Source organism: Pan paniscus, chromosome 11 (assembly GCF_029289425.2).
Source record: "Pan paniscus chromosome 11, NHGRI_mPanPan1-v2.0_pri, whole genome shotgun sequence".
NCBI lineage: Eukaryota > Metazoa > Chordata > Mammalia > Primates > Hominidae > Pan > Pan paniscus.
The window spans coordinates 53,321,959-53,341,083 of NC_073260.2; the positions used below are offsets into that span (position 1 = coordinate 53,321,959).

Here is a 19,125-nt window from a genome sequence, read left to right on the forward strand (position 1 = left end):
TACTCTTTTTTTTTTTTTTTTTTTTTTGAGAAGGAGTCTCACTCACTCTTTCTCCCAGGCTGGAGTGCGGTGGCGCCATCTCCACTCACTGCAACCTCTGCCTCCCAGGTTCAAGCAATTCTCCTGCCTCAGCCTCCTGAGTAGCAGGGATTACAGCCGCGTGCCACCATGCCTGGCTAATTTTTGTATTTTTAGTAGAGACGGGGTTTCACCATGTTGGTCAGGCTAGTCTCCAACTCCTAACCTCGTGATCCACACCTCGGCCTCCCGAAGTGTTGAGATTACAGGCGTGAGCCACTGCGCACGGCCAACTTTGGAACTTTAAAAAATTGACTGGACATTATGCATTTCTCTGTTGTATCTATGAAAACAATAAAAATCAAAGTCATAATTTTAAAACAAGAAGACAGAAACTGACAGGAGAAAATGAGACATTATATATATATACACACAACAAATTAATAATACAAATTAAGTATAAATGATCAAAGATTAACTTAAACCTAAGTAGACAATGTTTTTGTTAAAATACAAAGATTAGCAAAATTTAAAACATCCGTCTCTATCATAGTTACAAGAGAGGCAACTAATATATAAATTTACAGGAACTTTGAAGTTCAAACAATACAGATACTGTGTATATATGATATACATACAAACATACTACGTGAATATAATTTTTTAAAAAGTTGCTATGTAGACAAAATAGAATGTAAGTTAGAAACATTTATTAAAATAAGTTAGTCTAACCAGTGTGATAAAAGTTTTAAGTTATTAAGAAGATGTGATTACTTAAATGTGCATTAGCCTGATACATACATATATATATACACACAAACCACACACTCTCTCTCACACACACAGACACACACGTATTTAGAGAGAGAGTCAAATTATATGAAGCAAAAATATCAGAAAGTAAGTAGAAATGGATAAGCCCCCAAATATTATAGACATTTCAAACACACATCTTTCAGTAATAGATAAAAGAAAAAATTAAAAGAGTAAGTTTTAAAAGAAGCTAGTGGATTTCAAAAAGGGCAAATATTATATAAGGATCATGAATATTGTAATTCATGTTATTTTCATGTTCATACAGAATAGTTACAAAAATTAACGTTTTCTAGACCATACCACCAATTCAAACAATTTTCACGGAAATAACGTGACACAGAATATATTTCCTAAACAAACAGCAATGAAGGCAGATATCAATACAAAAACGAAAGCTAGAAACATAAGTCTAATAATATTGGTTGGAAGCTATTTTAATGAATATTGAAATATTTTAAAGGTGAATAGTCAATACAAATAAACCAAACACTTTTGTAAGGCCACTAAGATGCATGTGTAATGTGTAATGCCTCCTTTTATAAGGAGTAAATCTGTAACATCACCTGGGCTATTTGACAACTGCAAAGTGAATGTGAGAAGGAGAGAAACAGTGAGAGAGAGAGAGATAAAACCAGTAAAATAAACATAAAGAATGAAGGAGATAGCCAGGCGCCATTGTTCAAGCCTGTAATCCCAGCACTTTGGGAGGCCGAGGCAGGTGGACCACCTGAGGTCAGGAGTTCGAGACCAGCCTGGTCTAACATGGTGAAACCCACTCTCTACTAAATATACAAAAATTAGCCTGGCATGGTGGCATGCATCTGTAATCCCAGCTACTCGGGAGGCTGAGGTGGGAGAATTGCTTGAACGTGGGGGGTGGAAGTTGCAGTGAGTAGAGATCATGCGACTGCACTCCAGCTTGGGCGACAGAGCAAGACTCCGTGTCAAAAAAAAAAAAAAAACCCGGAAATAGTACACGAAAAAGCAGAATTAAAGCAACTGCGTATATATTTAAAAATGCAAAAGCTCACTTTTTCAGAAAAATATTAAAATATTAAATCTAACAAATATCTAGGTAGACTGATGGAGAAAAATACAGAAAATGCACAAAAAACCAATTACCTGGAATGCGAACGTTACAAAACGTCAGCAGTTGTCGATTTTAAATAAGCAATGATTTTTGAGTTCAACCATGATGGGGTATATTGAAAAGAATCTCTCAGAAAAAAAGAAAAAGAAAACTGTTATAAAGCTATGTACAAAATGTTAAGCACCATTAAAGTCTTCCAAATCTACCAGTTATGGAGTTATTGGTCTTGGACTAACTCTCCTGAAAAGAAAAAAACAAAACAAAACAAAACAAAACCTAAAAACCTGGATAAAATGGCCTACCGTGGGCACTGGCAATGCATCCAAGCAGGTAGGACCTGGATGCTACATTCTCTTTGTCAGAACACAAAGCAATCATACACTCTTCTCACCCTCACTTTCACCTTTTAATCTTAGATCTACTATTAAATGTATTCAACATTACTATCAATCCTTTGGTCAAAATTTCTTTACTCACATTTTGCTTGATGCACTTGGATAGACTGTTCAAGAAAGTGTGAGTAGTGAATTCCTCAAACTCTTGCATATTTAAAATCACATTTTTGAACCTTGATGCTTGAAGTGTAGCTTGGGTAACAGATGGGCTTTTAGCCAATTTTGGCATGCAAGGGGTTGAGTTTATTAGGCATCAGCACCGCTGAAAATCGTGGGGATGCTGGCTTAATTTCAACACTCTTCTAAATACTTGAAAGATATTATATAAGTCTTTAATAAACTCCTGTGTCTCCAAATGGTTCACATTAACTCAATATCCATGATTAAACATCTATAAAATCAAGGCACTCTTATTTAGTGGAGACTTGCTGGCTACTCTATGAGAGGAGGTATTGTTATTGTGATCTCATCCTCTCATAAATGTGTATCATATCACTCATAACCAGCCCTTCATATTCTATTCCTATTTTGGTATTTTAAAATACGATATCTTTGAAACACTTGAATTCAAAGAGGGAATCTGAATAATTTTTAAAATGTCAATGAAATGCCATTTCTTCATGCTTCAACAACTAAAAATTGACTAAAGTGCTTCTCTTCAAACTTTCTGGAACATTTTTAATCTAAATTCTAAGAACAATCACAATAGGTTTTAACCACAAATGTGAGAATATTCTAAGTGTTAGGGTGGAACAATTTTCTAAATAATTTTATAGTAATTTTTTTCATCCTAGTGACAGTGTGCTAAATTTTTGTAAGCCAACTATTACTGTAGACATTTAAGTCAGGATTCTAAGAAGCTGTTCTAAAGTCCAAAATTTAGTTTCATATACACTGATATTATATATATATTTGCATAAAAAATTAATACATGTGAGCCATGTTTCAAATAGTTGAGAGATTATTATATCAAAGATTCTTGATTATATAAAATGCCAATTACTTATAGGCAGACATGCTTTAAATAATTACAAAGGCAGTTGTGGTTGATTCTACTCTTGCTACTGGCATTTATATGGACATACTATTATGGTCTGAAGAATATTTAGGCAAATTTATCCCTCATATGATCAGAAGAACAATGCAAGATAGTTTATATCTGAAAGGAAAAAAATCTGTATATGGTTCTGAAAGCGTAAATCATTAACCACTTGGATAATAATTAGCATAAAAATACACAAACGTGCCCTCTTCCTAGCAGTAAGTACACAGTGACAACAGAATCAAAGCATGTGGCTATGCGCATGTTTATATTTCAAGACTCAGAGCACTCTATTCCTCTTCTCTGCCCTTTCTAGATGGCACAATTCCTCATGAATCTAAGTGCAGTCATAGGGTGGATTAGGGTGACCTGCCATTTGTATGCAACTGATCTCTATTTTGGAAGTAATTAATGTTAAAATATATTTTTAAAAGATATTTCAAATTTCAGGGCAAACTAGCATGGTTTCACCCCCTTTCTTTGTAATATTTTTTCTAAGGTTGGAAAAGTATGGTAGGCTTTAGTACGATTTTAAATAATAAGTTTTCAAAGTGAGACGCAAAATGGTGGTGCCAACACATTTCAAATCTGCTACATTTTGAATACACTTATTGGAGAAAAGACCTTCTCATCATTTTTCTCTTACAGCAAAGGAAATAACATGTACAGTTGACCCTTAAGCAACGCGGAGGTTGGGGTGCTGGCCCCCCTGCACAGTAGAAAATCCACTATAACTTTGACTCCCCCAAAACTTAACTACTAATAGCCTACTGTAAGCCTTACAAATAACACAGTCAATTAACACATATTTAATATATTATATGTCTTATATACTGTATTCTTAACCAGCATGCCAGAGAAAAGAAAAAAGAAAATCATAAGGAAAATATATTTACTAGTTATTAAATGGAAGTAGATGATCAAACAGGACTTCATCCTCATCCTTTTCATGGGCAGGGTGTGGATAAGGATGTAGAATTGTTGGTTTTGCTAAGTGGAGGTGAACAGTTCAAACCCCTGTGGTGCAAAGGCCAACTGTATAGCCATTGAATAGCAATTTATTTTTAGAAATCAACCTCACTAAAATGCTCTTAGAAGGATGCCAAGAAAAAAATGAATACGTATTTTTGGTTCATCTATTTCATCATTTCATTTCATTATTTCATTTCATTTCATTTCCTCATTTCATCATTTCCTTTCATCCTTTCATTTCATCATTTCATCATTTCATCTCATTTCCTCATTTCATCATTTCGCCTCATTTCCTCATTTCATCATTTCGTTTCATCATTTCATCATCTCATCATTTTATCATTTCATTTCATTCTTTCATTTCATTTCATCATTTCATCTCAACATTTCATTTCATTTCATCATTTCACTTCATCTCATCATTTCATCATTTCATTTCATTTCATTCTTTCATTTCATTTCATCTCAACATTTCATTTCATTTCACTTCATCTCATCATTTCATCTCATGATTTCATTTCATCTCATCGTTTGATTTCATCTCATCATTTCATCTTTTCATCACATCATTTCATTTCATCATTTCATTTCATTTCATCTTTTCATCTCATTTCATTTCATAAATTCATCATTTCATCTCATTTCATTTCACTTCATTTCATTGTTTCATTTCATTTCATCATTTCATTTCATCACTTCATCTCAACATTTCATTTCTTCATTTCACTTCATCTCATTTCATCATTTCATCTCACGATTTCATCTCATTTCATCTCATCATTTCATTTCATCTTTTCATCTCATCATTTCATCATTTCATCTCATTTCATCATTTCATTTCATTTATTTCATCATTTCATCATTTCATTATTTGACTTCATGTCATCATTTCATATCATTTCATCATTTCATTCCATCATTTCATCATTTCACTTCATCATTTCACTTCATCATTTCATTTCCTCATTTCATCGTTTCATTTCATCCTTTCATCATTTCATCTCATCATTTCATCCTTCCATTTCATTATTTCATTTCATCATTTCTTCTCATTGTTGCATTTCGTCATTTCATCATTTCACCATTTCCCTTCATCTCATCATTTCATCATCTCATGATTTCATTTCATCTCATCATTTCATCTCATTTCATCTTTTCATGTCATCATTTCATTTCATCATTTCTTCTCATTGTTGCATTTCGTCATTTCATCATTTCACCATTTCCCTTCATCTCATCATTTCATCATCTCATGATTTCATTTCATCTCATCATTTCATCTCATTTCATCTTTTCATCTCATCATTTCATTTCATCATTTCATTTCATTTCATCTTTTCATCTCCTCATTTCATTTGATCATTTCATTTCATCAATTCATCATTTCATCATTTCATTTCATTATTTCATCATTTAAACATTTCACTTCATTTCATCATTTCATATCATTTCTTCATTTCACCATTTGATCTTTTCATTTCATTTCATCATTTCACTTCATCATTTCATTTCATCATTTCATTTCCTCATTTCATTTCACCATTTCGTTTCATTTCATCATTTCATTTCATCATTCCATTTCATCATTTCATTACATTTCATCATTTCATTATTTCACTTCATCTCATCATCTTTCATTGCATTATTTCATTTCATCTCATCATTTCATTTCATCATTTCAATTCATCTCATCATTTCATCTCATGATTTCATTTCATCTCATCATTTCATCTTTTCATCTCATGATTTCATTTCATCTCATCATTTCATTTCATCTTTTCATCTCATGATTTCATTTCATCTCATCATTTCATTTCATCTTTTCATCTCCTCACTTCGTTTAATCATTTCGTTTCATTTCACCTTTTCATCTCATTTCATCACTTCATTTCATTTCATTATTTCATCATTTCATCATTCACTTCATTTCATCATTTCATTTCATTTCATCATTTCATATCATTTCCTCAATTCATCATTTCATCTTTTCATTTCATTTCACCATTTCATCATTTCATTTCATTATTTCATTTCATTTCATTTCACCATTTCATGTCATAATTTCATCATTTCATTTCATCATTCCATCATTTCATTTCATTTCATCCTTTCATCATTTCATCTCATATTTCATTTTTTCATTTCATCATTTCATTTCTTCATTTCATCATTTCATTTCATCATTTCATCATTTCATTTCATTTCATTTCATTTCAGTGATACATGTATTTAAGTGCTAATGCGATGCCCAGGAGACACCCTATTTCCCTTTGTAAAACACCTCCTTCAACAAAAGGCAACTTCTCATGGCTGGCTAAGTCTACAGGGATACCAGCCTCTCTTCAACCACCCAATTTCATTTAGAACCTCAAACAGCACCTCAGTTTCATAAAAACCTAAAACATAAACACAACACTTGGTTGTAAGTGAGCCAACAGTTTCTTGTCTCTTTCTCTGCTCAAGGCTTAAGGCCGTGTCTCCCCAACTACATTCAGTGGAAGAAAACATCCCCTGGACAAATAAGTTTGAGAATTGTTGTTGCAGGAATTCTCAGAACCTTCAAAACACAAATCCTCATCCGCAGGGATCTTCAGGAGGGAGATGGCTGATGCAGCACAACTTTCTTTCACAGGAGTATCTTGCAGAATACAGTATGAGATACAGAAAGGCTGCATTGAGTCTTTTTAATGGCCCGGGCCTTGGTGGGGGTGGGGTAGGAGCTCTCCAGATAGCATCTAATGAGTAGGAACATTCAGGTGGCTTTTTTTTTTTTTCCTTATTGGCAAAACTGTGTGTACACCATGAATGAAGCTGATCTCCCTTATCCATATCAAAACTAAACCCAAATTAATTGGCTAAATTGGGACTCAACACCTCCAGGAGCCATGCGGCAGAAAGCCCCAACACACTTTAAATTAGCTTACCTCATCATAGTTGAAGAAAGCAAAATGCTTATGACCAGTATGCTGCTAATACAAGTCTACAGATAATGCTGTATGAAAAACTAGTTTTCCCAATCATAGCTGGCATAGTCCACATTTTGCATTACACTTCCCCCCTTTTTTAAAATTTTAAACACAGGTCTTTTTCTCTTCTTTTTTTAAATTTTAATTAAATTATACAAGACGGAGTCTCAGTATGTTGCCCAGGCTGGTCTTCAACTCCTGAGCTCAAGCGGTACATCTGTCTCCGCCTCCCAAAGTGCTGAGATTACAGGCCTGAGACACTGTGCCTGGCCTTAAACATAAATCTTAATTCATTCTTACAATTATTCTGAGGTTACAAAAATGGAAGGGGAAGAAAAATGGCAAGCAGGTAGGCTGACTTCGGCTTCATTATTTGGAAGGACAGTTTGCTCGGTTAAAACACACTACTGCCTATAAAGGCCAAGACAACAGAAAAATACAGACTTACATAAATAGATTTTATATGTGACAGCAGTTTGAATGGAGACTTTTTCAATGCAATGAGAAACAGCTGTGCTTGGGAATAAATGACAACGAATTTTTTTATCTCAACAGCTGTCCTGACAGCATGTCTCTACATCTCTACCTGCACTCTGGAATCAGGGAGAAAGCAAAACAGACGACAAGACACTAGATCAGCTGTGTCCAACCCTTTGACTACAAGGACTTTTCCGCCTATCTGTGGTGGTGGGTATCATGAAAATTATGCACAAACCTTTTTTTTTTTTTAAGCTCATCAGCTGTTGTTAGCATTAGTGTATTTTATGTGCGGCCCAGGAGCATTCTTCTTCCAATGTGGCCCTGAGAAGCCAAAAGACTGGACACCTGTGCACTAGATCAAAAGGCTACTCCTTCTGGAAGCAATTGTAAAGAATTTCTGACATTATCTTGACATGAAAACCAATGGATAGTGGGACAGAATGCAAAATCTTCAAGAATTTTTCTTGTCTTTCTTTTTTTTTTTTTTTGAGTCATGGTCTTGCTCTGTGGCCCAGGCTGGAGTACACTGGTGAGTTCACAGCTCAGTGCAGGATCAAGTGCTCCTCCCACCTCAGCCACAGTAGTAGCTGGGACTACAGATGCGCACAACCACTCCTGGCTAATATTTTATTTTTTGTAGAGATGGGGTCTCACTATATTGTCCAGGTTGGTCTCAAACTCCTTGACTCAAGGGATCCAGGACAGGATAACAGGTGGGAGCCACCACGCCTGGCCATGTGCATGAACTTTTAAGACAAACACAAGGCCCCACAAGAGTTAAGGTTTTCCCACCTAATTTCCAGGGGGATATTTTGGTGCAAGGCTGAGAAGCCCTTAAAAGTACACAGACAACTCCAAAGATTCAAGACAGTTCATTCAGGCTGAGCCAGCCCACTGGGCAGACTGACCTTCAAAAAAGGCCCACCCATGACATACACCAGATGGCTGTCCAAGAATCTCTTCAGTCCTCAGGGTCCCTAAGGTACTGGACAGAGCAAGGAAAGCAAACCCATTTGCTTCTTCCTGCAGGAAACCCCTTGAGGTCAAGACCCCACAATCACACGAGGATGGAGTGGCTCACCCTCAGTCAACAGGCCAGACTCAAGGTGGTATAATGTCTTAACCAAGGGTGCGGGCCTCCAGGTCTGACTCCCAACTCAGTTCTTCTTTAATAACCACACTTTGTTAATTCTCCTTAACAGGGGTTCCTGGCAAGTCAGTTCTCCCTCAGGCCTTCGGTTTCCTCACCTACAAGATGAGAGGGCTGGACCAGATGGAAATTCAGGGGGTAAGGGGATGTCCACGCGCAGCCCACCCCCACCCCCACGGGACCCTGGAGCCTCCATCCCAGTTCCCACCACGCACCCGCTCCACAAATCCTGCCCAAGGTGAGGGCTGGTCCCGGGTCCTCTGGCTGCCGCATCAGCGAGTGCAGGAGGGAGGGGAAACCTCCAAGCGGGTGATGCGGGCTCAAGGATGCAACTCAGCCAGGAGTGAACTGGGGCCCCGAAGGAGGTGTCTGGGCTGCTCCTGGAGCCCAGCCCAGGTCCCCGAACCCTTTACCTCCAGGGTCCATATCTCCTGCTGGGTGAGGTCGTTGGACACAGCGCACTTGCTGCACAGCCCGCACAGGCTGCCAATGAAGATGACGATGAGCTTCTGGAGCTGCCCGCACTGCTGCAGCGCCTGGCTGGCCGCAGCCCCTGCGCCACCCTCCGCGGCCGCCGCATCACCCCAGCCACCTCCCTCCTTCTTCTCTCCCATCGCCTCCGCGCGCAGCGCCACTCTATGCAGGCCACAGGGGCCTAGGCAGGGAGCCTGGGGCGCCGGCGCCTAGGCAAGGAACCCCTGAGCCAGGAGAGCTGGACCAGGAGCGCCCCTCCGCGCTGCCCTTGCCAGGACTCCAGTAGAGCTGGCAGCCGAGTCTGCTGCTCCCGCCCTCAGAGCCGCGGCGGCGGGGACAAAAATCCTAGGCAGCGGGGGCAAAAAGCCGCAGCGGCAAAAAGCGGCGGCGACGGGGGTTAAAAGTCACCTCGGCAAAAAGCCGCGGCAGCGGGGACAAAAAGCCGGGGAGACAAAAAGCCGCGGCGGCTGGGAGCAAAAAGCCGCGGCGGCGGGGGCAAAAAGCCGCGGAGGCGGGAGCAAAAAGCAGTGGGAGCAAAAAACCATATAATGTCGCGGCGGCGGGGGGCAAAAAGCCGCGGCGGCGGGGTCAAAAAGCAGTGGGAGCAAATAACCATATAATGTCGTGGCGGCGGGGGGCAAAAAGCCGCGGCGGCGGGGACAAGAAGGTGCAAAAAGCAGCGGTGGCGCGGGCAAAAAGCCACAGCGGCGGGGCAAAAAGCCGCAAAAGCGGTGGCGGCGGGGTCAAAAAGCCGCGGGAGCGCGGAAAAAGCCGTGGCGGCAGGGGCAAAATAGTGGAAATGGGGTAGAAGGCCCGCACAGCTTGTCATTGCTGGGGTGTGATGTGATAGGAAAAGTGCAGCCAAAGACAAAAAAAGAGATGTAAGTAGGCTTGACTCAGTGCAGCTCAGAACCCAGATGTTATCTTGAGAGTATTAACTAATAAGCAGTTTAAATCAGAATGGCACATTCTGATTTGTTTTTTGTATGTTCACATTTGGCAGGCATAGATACTGTTTGAAGAGAGGAAAGTGAGTAGATAGAGGTAACAAACTTAAATATGTGCCAAGTCTAGAAACAAGAGACTAGGGGGATAAGGACATTTGAAAATAAAATGCAAGATTTGAAAACTGATTGGCTGGGGGATGAGGAAAAGGCAGGTCTTTAAGGTCAATCCCTGTTTTGCTTTAAGTTATTAGGGGGTGGTTTTATCACATATTGTAGAATATGTCATTTCAGTTTTGAACATCTTGAGTTAAATCGTCCTAACATATCTTATGAATTTGATTTTCTTCCCTGGGAAGCTAATATTTCAAAAACTGAAAGAGTATATAGATTTCCAACTTGTATCCAATTTATAAAACTATCTCTAGGCTGCTGATTTCAGGAGGAGGCTCATGAATATTCTATTTGCAGAGAATATATCAGGAGTTAACAACATCGTCAATATTTGTGAACGACCAGTTAACTAAGCCACCTCTTAGTGTATTTAGATGGGAAATCTTAGCTGAAGATATTCAATAATGAACCAACAGTGACTAAAAATTCAATATTTAAGTATATTTCATTGTAATTAATTTGAATTGAAGTAGCCATATACAGCTAGTATTTACTACATTGAACAATGCAAATAAGAGGAAAAAATTAATAACCATCTCCAATACCACATGCCAAAATCCTCATCAATTTATTCTAGCTAAAGGAGTTGATCAGAAGCAGCAATTGAAAGCACCAACTAAACCAGCTGGGGTTAATTCACTGTCATTCTCTCAGAACCATCTCTTCTCTGAACAAAACAAGTACAAGAGTTCATTGTAAATCTGCATTTTCCTTGCCTATTTTAAGGTTTTGATGTTGACACTAATTTGTGAAATCCCTCCTGTGGTGTGATATTTCATTTTCCTTGCTTTTTGTTAGGACAAGAATGCTTCAGCTCTTAATTTAAAATTATGTTTCTTCCTCCTAGGTTGAGTGAACTTAGAATGCATTCTCTGACATATCCAAGTTTTTGTTAATATGAATTTGGGGGGAAAAGCATACTTAATTAGCTAAGACTTCTTATTCTAGGCTTGACCCTGTGTTCCACATCTTTTGAATTTGTAGTTGCATAGGCTGCTCTCTGACACTGGTTAGTGACCTGGAAGCTATATTAACGTTAGGGGAGGTGGTGTATGAGCATTAGATGTATCCTTGCAAGGAAAGACTTGTCTTATCTCGATACGTCTTTTTTTTGCACACAAGAAATTCAATGTTTCGGTCTTCTAAAATCTTCCGATTTCCAAGTTGCAGAATACCATTGATTCCTAAACAAAGATCTAATTTTTGACTCAGAGACGTAGCAAGGTCTGAATCGCAATTATAATTTAACGATCTTTAAGATAAAATTATCTCTCTGATATTTAGATTTTGCCCAATTATTAAGATATTTGGGTGTTTCGTTAAGAATGGAAGACTCTAGTCTCTGGAGCAGAGACTATAAAGGCCTCAGATGATCATTTTCACTTTTATGCTCTTTTCTTTAACACCTTCAACACAGTTGGAAGCAGCCGATATTCCCCAGAGTTGTTGTGTTTTTTAAACCAAATGCATGGTTCCGTGGTAGAAAACTGGGCTGATCCAAGCTGTTTTCAGTAAACACTTCATTTCAGGTGACCTATTTCATATTAAATAATCTCTAGATCCTGTCTTCAAAACTAACTAGATCAGATAACCTACTCTAGATTTTCCCCTTTTAGGGTCTGTGAGCTGCAGTCACTTTTGTGAAAATGATTGCAATGAAAAGATAGAGTTGTAGATGGGGAAAATGTTTTGACTAATTTAAGCATAGTGGTATTTCATATGAGAATTTAAGTTACACACATTTGAAAATTATAATGGAGTCTTCTGACTGAGCTTTAAAAAAAATAGCGTTTAGGCTAAAAAAGGAACTGCTACCTCTCCTAAAATCAGAAAGATGTTACAGTAATTCTCCATTCTCTAGAATTATCAGGAAGGACTTTTGTGATGATTTACTTTTGCTCTTGGGAGTGTGAGCCTGTGTAGTCGTGGAGCCATCAATTGGAATGATGGCTTTCTGATCCCAAAGTCATTTGTTCTGAAAACAATATTTTTCATAAATTTGAAAGTGAAAAGTTTTGATCGTGCCCTTCCCAAGTAACTCTCTTAATAAGAGGCATCAGCATGCTTCAGTGACAGCTGTCACCTTCCAGTGCTGAGAGTCATCTTTGAGTTCTCCATTTCACTCCCTACACTCCAATTTAGCTGCAGTTTTCTTGGCCATTCCTATGAAATACATCCATGGCCTAACGGCTTCTCACCACTATTACCACTTATACTAACAGCATTCTCACCTAAGTCACTACCTTTTTTCTCTGGATTAGAGTAGGCTCCCCATTTATTTGCTCACATAACCTATTTATTCTACACAGTGCACCAGATACAGCCCTTTGAAATGCAAACACAATCATGTTATTCTCTGGTGAAATTATCTCATATATTCCTATCGCATTTAAAATTAATTCAGAATAATCCCCTGATTATCAAAACCCTACATGCTCTTCCACAGTATGGTTTACTTCCAAGATATCTCTTCAACTTTTTTTTCACTGTACTGAATTGGTGACTAATAGTCATATTTTTGTTTTTGCTCAAAAAGTCTTGACTTGTAAATTTTTCAGTTTCTCCTTTATCCACAGGTAACTCTTTCCTCATAAGGCGAATTGCTTGCTTCCTTGAGTTCTGCTCTCAAAGATACCCTTCATTTTCTACCTAATATTAATAACTTTAATCATTCATTATTCCATTACTATGCTCTATAGTGTATACAATTTCTGTTCTTTGTCATGTTATTAACTAATTTATTTGTTCCAGTAACGTATTCCATAAATATTGTACACATAAAAATTATGTTATTTTTATTGCTGTATGCTCAGCTGCCCAATAACAGTTTGAGGATTAACATATTTGTTAAATGCACAAATACGTTCTTTCACAAATATTAGTTTAATAATTTTATATTAAACTCCCTCTATACTTACAATATGAATTAGATAATTCAGAATAAACATTCCATTGGAAAAAACTAAACAATTTGTGATAAAACATCCTTAAAAGCATCAGAAAGTTAGTACAGCAATGAAGAATGACAGGATCAAATAAGAATGGTATGGAAGCCTGTTTGTGAGGCTTATGTTTGGGTTATCTCTTTACTTAGAGTGACTATAAATCTCAAAAAACGAAAAGGAGAAATAACCATATCTACTAACATGGCAAGTGTATTTAAACATCTCTTAGTAATTGAGAAAATTGAAAGAAAAGGAAAAAGGGAGAAAAAGAAACAGAGCGAAAGGGATAATGAAGGAGAGAAAGAAGAAGAGAAAGGAAGAGGAAGAAAAGTAAAAAGGAGGAGGAGGGGGAGGAAGGAAGAAAGAAAGGTGAAAAGAAAGCATGGTAAAGTTTTTAACAACATAATTTATCCATCTATAATATGAATGTTGGTCTATTTGAGGATGTCCCACAGATTCCTTAGTCTCTGCTCATTTTTTATCTGTTTCTCAGAGTCAATATTTTACATTATCTTATCTTCAAGCTCATGACTTCTTCTTTGTGTGCAAATATACTCTTAAATCGCTCTGGTGATTTTTAAATTTTTATCATTGTAGTTTTCCACTCCAGAATTTCTGTTATCTCTTTGTTGATATTCCTACTTTTTAATATTTTTTCTGATTCCTTTATTTCTTTGTTTATGTTTTCTTTTTGACATTTGAGTATAATTAACAGAGTTGTTTTAAAGTCTTTGTCTAGTAAGTTTGATGTCAGGATTTCCTTAGAGATATTTTCTGTCAATTTATTTTGCCCCTTTGAATGAGCCATACTTTCCCATTCTTTGTATGCCTTGTAACTTTTTTTGAAAACTGGACATTATAATATTTATAATTACTATGCAGTTACTCTGTAAATCAGACCCCCCCCTACAAACACACTAATGTTTTGTGGTTTTAAAATTTATTTACTTATTAAATTGTTAAGGTTTTTAATTTTAGTGAAAATTTCCAAAGTGATTTACAAAACTGTTTGCTTTATAAGGTGTGGACACCGAAGTGTTTTTGTTTCCTTAACGAATGTTAAGCTAATATTTTGACAGTGATTTTCTTGTATGTCAGGAACTAAGCAAACAGAAAAATACAACAAAAACAAAAAGAAAAACAAGTAATCATTGTCCAGCAAAATATGTCTCTAGGCCATGCAGACTGGCTTTGTGCTGGGTTCTTTATTTTCATTAATTTTATTATTATTATTATTATTATTATAATACTTGAAGTTTTAGGGTACATGTGCACATTGTGCAGGTTAGTTACATATGTATACATGTGCCATGCTGGTGCGCTGCACCCAGTAACTCATCATCTAGCATTAGGTATATCTCCCAATGCTATCCCCCCCTCCCCCCACCCCACAACAGTCACCAGAGTGTGATATTCCCCTTCCTGTGTCCATGTGATCTCATTGTTCAATTCCCACCTCTGAGTGAGACTATGCGGTGTTTGGTTTTTTGTTCTTGCGATAGTTTACTGAGAATGATGATTTCCAATTTCATCCATGTCCCTACAAAGGACATGAACTCATCATTTTTTATGGCTGCATAGTATTCCATGGTGTATATGTGCCACATTTTATTTTATTTATTTTATTTTTTATTTTTTTATTATACTTTAAGTTTTAGGGTACACGTGCGCATTGTGCAGGTTTGTTACATATGTATACATGTGCCATGGTGGTGCGCTGCACCCAGTAACTCGTCATCTAGCATTAGGTATATCTCCCGATGCTATCCCTCCCCCCTCCCCCCACCCCACAACAGTCCCCAGAGTGTGATATTCCCCTTCCGGTGTCCATGTGATCTCATTGTTCAATTCCAACCTATGAGTGAGAATATGCGGTGTTTGGTTTTTTGTTCTTGCGATAGTTTACTGAGAATGATGATTTCCAATTTCATCCATGTCCCTACAAAGGACATGAACTCATCATTTTTTATGGCTGCATAGTATTCCATGGTGTATATGTGCCACATTTTCTTAATCCAGTCTATCATTGTTGGACATTTGGGTTGGTTCCAAGTCTTTGCTATTGAGAATAATGCCACAATAAACATACGTGTGCATGTGTCTTTATAGCAGCATGATTTATAGTCATTTGGGTATATACACAGTAATGGGATGGCTGGGTCAGATGGTATTTCTAGGTCCAGATCCCTGAGGAATCGCCACACTGACTTCCACAATGGTTGAACTAGTTTACAGTCCCACCAACAGTGTAAAAGTGTTCCTATTTCTCCACATCCTCTCCAGCACCTGTTGTTTCCTGACTTTTTAATGATTGCCATTCTAACTGGTGTGAGATGGTATCTCATTGTGGTTTTGATTTGCATTTCTCTGATGACCAGTGATGATGAGCATTTTTTCATGTGTTTTTTGGCTGCATAAATGTCTTCTTTTGAGAAGTGTCTGTTCATGTCCTTCGTCCACTTTTTGATGGGGTTGTTTGTTTTTTTCTTATAAATTTGTTTGAGCTCATTGTAGATTCTGGATAACAGCCCTTTGTCATATGAGTAGGTTGTGAAAATTTTCTCCCATTTTGTAGGTTGCCTGTTCACTCTGATGGTAGTTTCTTTTGCTGTGCAGAAGCTCTTTAGTTTAATGAGATCCCATTTGTCAATTTTGTCTTTTGTTCCCATTGCTTTTGGTGTTTTAGACATGAATTCCTTGCCCATGCCTGTGTCCTGAATGGTAATGCCTAGGTTTTCTTCTAGAGTTTTTATGGTTTTAGGTCTAATGTTTAAGTCTTTAATCCATCTTGAATTAATTTTTGTGTAAGGTGTAAGGAAGGGATCCAGTTTCAGCTTTCTACATATGGCTAGCCAGTTTTCCCAGCACCATTTATTAAATAGGGAATCCTTTCCCCATTGCCTGTTTTTGTCAGGTTTGTCAAAGATCAGATAGTTGTAGATATGCGCCATTATTTCTGAGGGCTCTGTTCTGTTCCATTGATCTATATCTCTGTTTTGGTTCCAGTACCATGCTGTTTTGGTTACCGTAGCCTTGTAGTATAGTTTGAAGTCAGGTAGTGTGATGCCTCCAGCTTTGTTCTTTTGGCTTAGGATTGACTTGGTGATGCGGGCTCTTTTCTGGTTCCATATGAACTTTAAAGTAGTTTTTTCCAATTCTGTGAAGAAAGTCATTGGTTGCTTGATGGGGATGGCATTGAATCTGTAAATTACCTTGGGCAGTATGGCCATTTTCACAATATTGATTCTTCCTACCCATGAGCATGGAGTGTTCTTCCATTTGTTTGTATCCTCTTTTATTTCCTTGAGCAGTGGTCTGTAATTCTCCTTAAAGAGGTCCTTCACATCCCTTGTAAGTTGGATTCCTAGGTATTTTATTCCCTTTGAAGCAATCGTGAATGGGAGTTCACTCATGACTTGGCTCTCTGTTTGTCTGTTGTTGGTGTATAAGAATGCTTGCGATTTTTGTACATTGATTTTGTATCCTGAGACTTTGCTGAAGTTGCTTATCAGCTTAAGGAGATTTTGGGCTGAGACAAGGTGGTTTTCTAGATATACAGTCATGTCATCTGCAAACAGGGACAATTTGACTTCCTCTTTTCCTAATTGAATACTCTTTATTTCCTTCTCCTGCCTAATTGCCCTGGCCAGAACTTCCAACACTATGTTCAATAGCAGTGGTGAGAGAGGGCATCCCTGTCTTGTGCCAGTTTTGAAAGGGAATGCTTCCAGTTTTTGCCCATTCAGTATGATATTGGCTGTGGGTTTGTCATAGATAGCTCTTATTATTTTAAAATACTTTCCATGAATTCCTAATTTATTGACAGTTTTTAGCATGAAGCGTTGTTGAATTTTGTCAAAGGCCTTTTCTGCATCTATTGAGATAATCGTGTGGTTTTTGTCTTTGGTTTTGTTTATAAGCTGGATTACATTTATTGATTTGTGTATATTGAACCAGCCTTGCATCCCAGGGATGAAGCCCACTTGATCGTGGTGGATAAGTTTTTGATGTGCTGCCAGATTCGGTTGGCCAGTATTTTATTGAGGATTTTTGCATCAATGTTCATCAAGGATATTGGTCTAAAATTCTCTTTTTTGGTTGTGTCTCTGCCCGGCTTTGGTATCAGGATGATGCTGGCCTCATAAAATGAGTTAGGGAGGATTCCCTCTTTTTCTATTGATTGGAATAGTTTCAGAAGGAATGGTAGCAGTTCCTCCTTGTACCTCTGGTAGAATTCGGCTGTGAATCCATCTGGTCCTGGACTCTTTTTGGTTGGTAAGCTATTGATTATTGCCACAATTTCAGATCCTGTTATTGGTTCATTCAGAGATTCAATTTCTTCCTGATTTAGTCTTGGGAGAGTGTATGTGTCCAGAAATTTATCCATGTCTTCTAGATTTTCTAGTTTATTTGCATAGAGGTGTTCGTAGTATTCTCTGATGGTAGCTTGTATTTCTGTGGAATCAGTGGTGATGTCCCCTTTATCATGTTTTATTTCATCTATTTGATTTTTCTCTCTTTTTTTCTTTATTAGTCTTGCTAACGGTCTATCAATATTGTTGATCCTTTCAAAAAACCAGCTCCTGGATTCATTAATTTTTGAAGGGTTTTTTGTGTCTTTATTTCCTTCAGTTCTGTTCTGATTTTAGTTATTTCTTGCCTTCTGCTAGCTTTTGAATGTGTTTGCTCTTGCTTTTCTAGTTCCTTTAATTGTGATGTTAGGGTGTCAATTTTCGATCTTACTGCTTTCTCTTGTGGGCATTTAGTGCTATAAATTTCCCTCTACACACTGCTTTGAGTGTGTCCCAGAGATTCTGGTATGTTGTGTCTTTGTTCTCATTGGTTTCAAAGAACATCTTCATTTCTGCCTTCATTTCGTTATGTACCCAGTAGTCATTCAGGAGCAGGTTGTTCAGTTTCCATGTAGGTGAGCGGTCTTGAGTGAGTTTCTTAATCCTGAGTTCTAGTTTGATTGCACTGTGGTCTGAGAGACAGTTTGTTATGATTACTTTTCTCTTACATTTGCTGAGGAGAGCTTTACTTCCAAGTATGTGGTCAATTTTCGAATAGGTGTGGTGTGGTGCTGAAAAAAGTATATTCTGTTGATTTGGGGTGGAGAGTTCTGTAGATGTCTATTAGATCTGCTTGGTGCAGAGCTGAGTTCAATTCCTGGGTATCCTTGTTCACTTTCTGTCTCGTTGATTTGTCTAATGTTGACAGTGGGGTGTTAAAGTCTCCCATTATTAATGTGTGGGAGTCTAAGTCTCTTTGTAGGTCACTCAGGACTTGCTTTATGAGTCTGGGTGCTCCTGTATTGGGTGCATATATATTTAGGATAGTTAGCTCTTCTCGTTGAATTGATCCCTTGACCATTATGTAATGGCCTTCTTTGTCTCTTTTGATCTTTGTTGGTTTAAAGTCTGTTTTATCAGAGACTAGGATTGCAACCCCTGCCTTTTTTTGTTTTCCATTTGCTTGGTAGATCTTCCTCCATCCTTTTATTTTGAGCCTATGTGTGTCTCTGCATGTGAGATGGGTTTGCTGAATACAGCACACTGATGAGTCTTGATTCTTTATCTAATCTGCCAGTCTGTGTCTTTTAATTGGAGCATTTAGTCCATTTACATTTAAAGTTAATATTTTATGTGTCAATTTGTTC

General features: G+C 37.7%; 1 protein-coding gene across 4 annotated transcripts; it reads left to right on the forward strand.

The window, feature by feature from the left end:
* The first annotated feature begins 388 nt into the window (after nt 1-388).
* On the forward strand, nt 389-13,788 carry LOC100976457 (uncharacterized). Of its 4 annotated transcripts, XM_055091836.2 has the most exons (4): nt 389-7,986; nt 8,809-8,885; nt 8,982-9,067; nt 9,349-13,788. In XM_055091836.2, the coding sequence occupies exon 1, from the start codon at nt 4,475-4,477 to the stop codon at nt 5,690-5,692; it is 1,218 nt and encodes a 405-aa protein (XP_054947811.1). In that variant the 5' UTR covers nt 389-4,474; the 3' UTR covers nt 5,693-7,986; nt 8,809-8,885; nt 8,982-9,067; nt 9,349-13,788. The 4 variants fall into 4 exon arrangements, with proteins under 4 accessions (XP_054947811.1, XP_054947809.1, XP_054947810.1 ...); XM_055091834.2 differs by having other exon boundaries at nt 389-8,885; XM_055091835.2 differs by having other exon boundaries at nt 8,809-9,067.
* The last annotated feature ends 5,337 nt before the right edge of the window (nt 13,789-19,125 follow it).

Coding starts and splice junctions, on each gene's coding strand:
- LOC100976457 (XM_055091833.2), top strand. CDS start 4,475: ATGAATACGTATTTTTGGTTCATCTATTTCATCATTTCATTTCATTAT.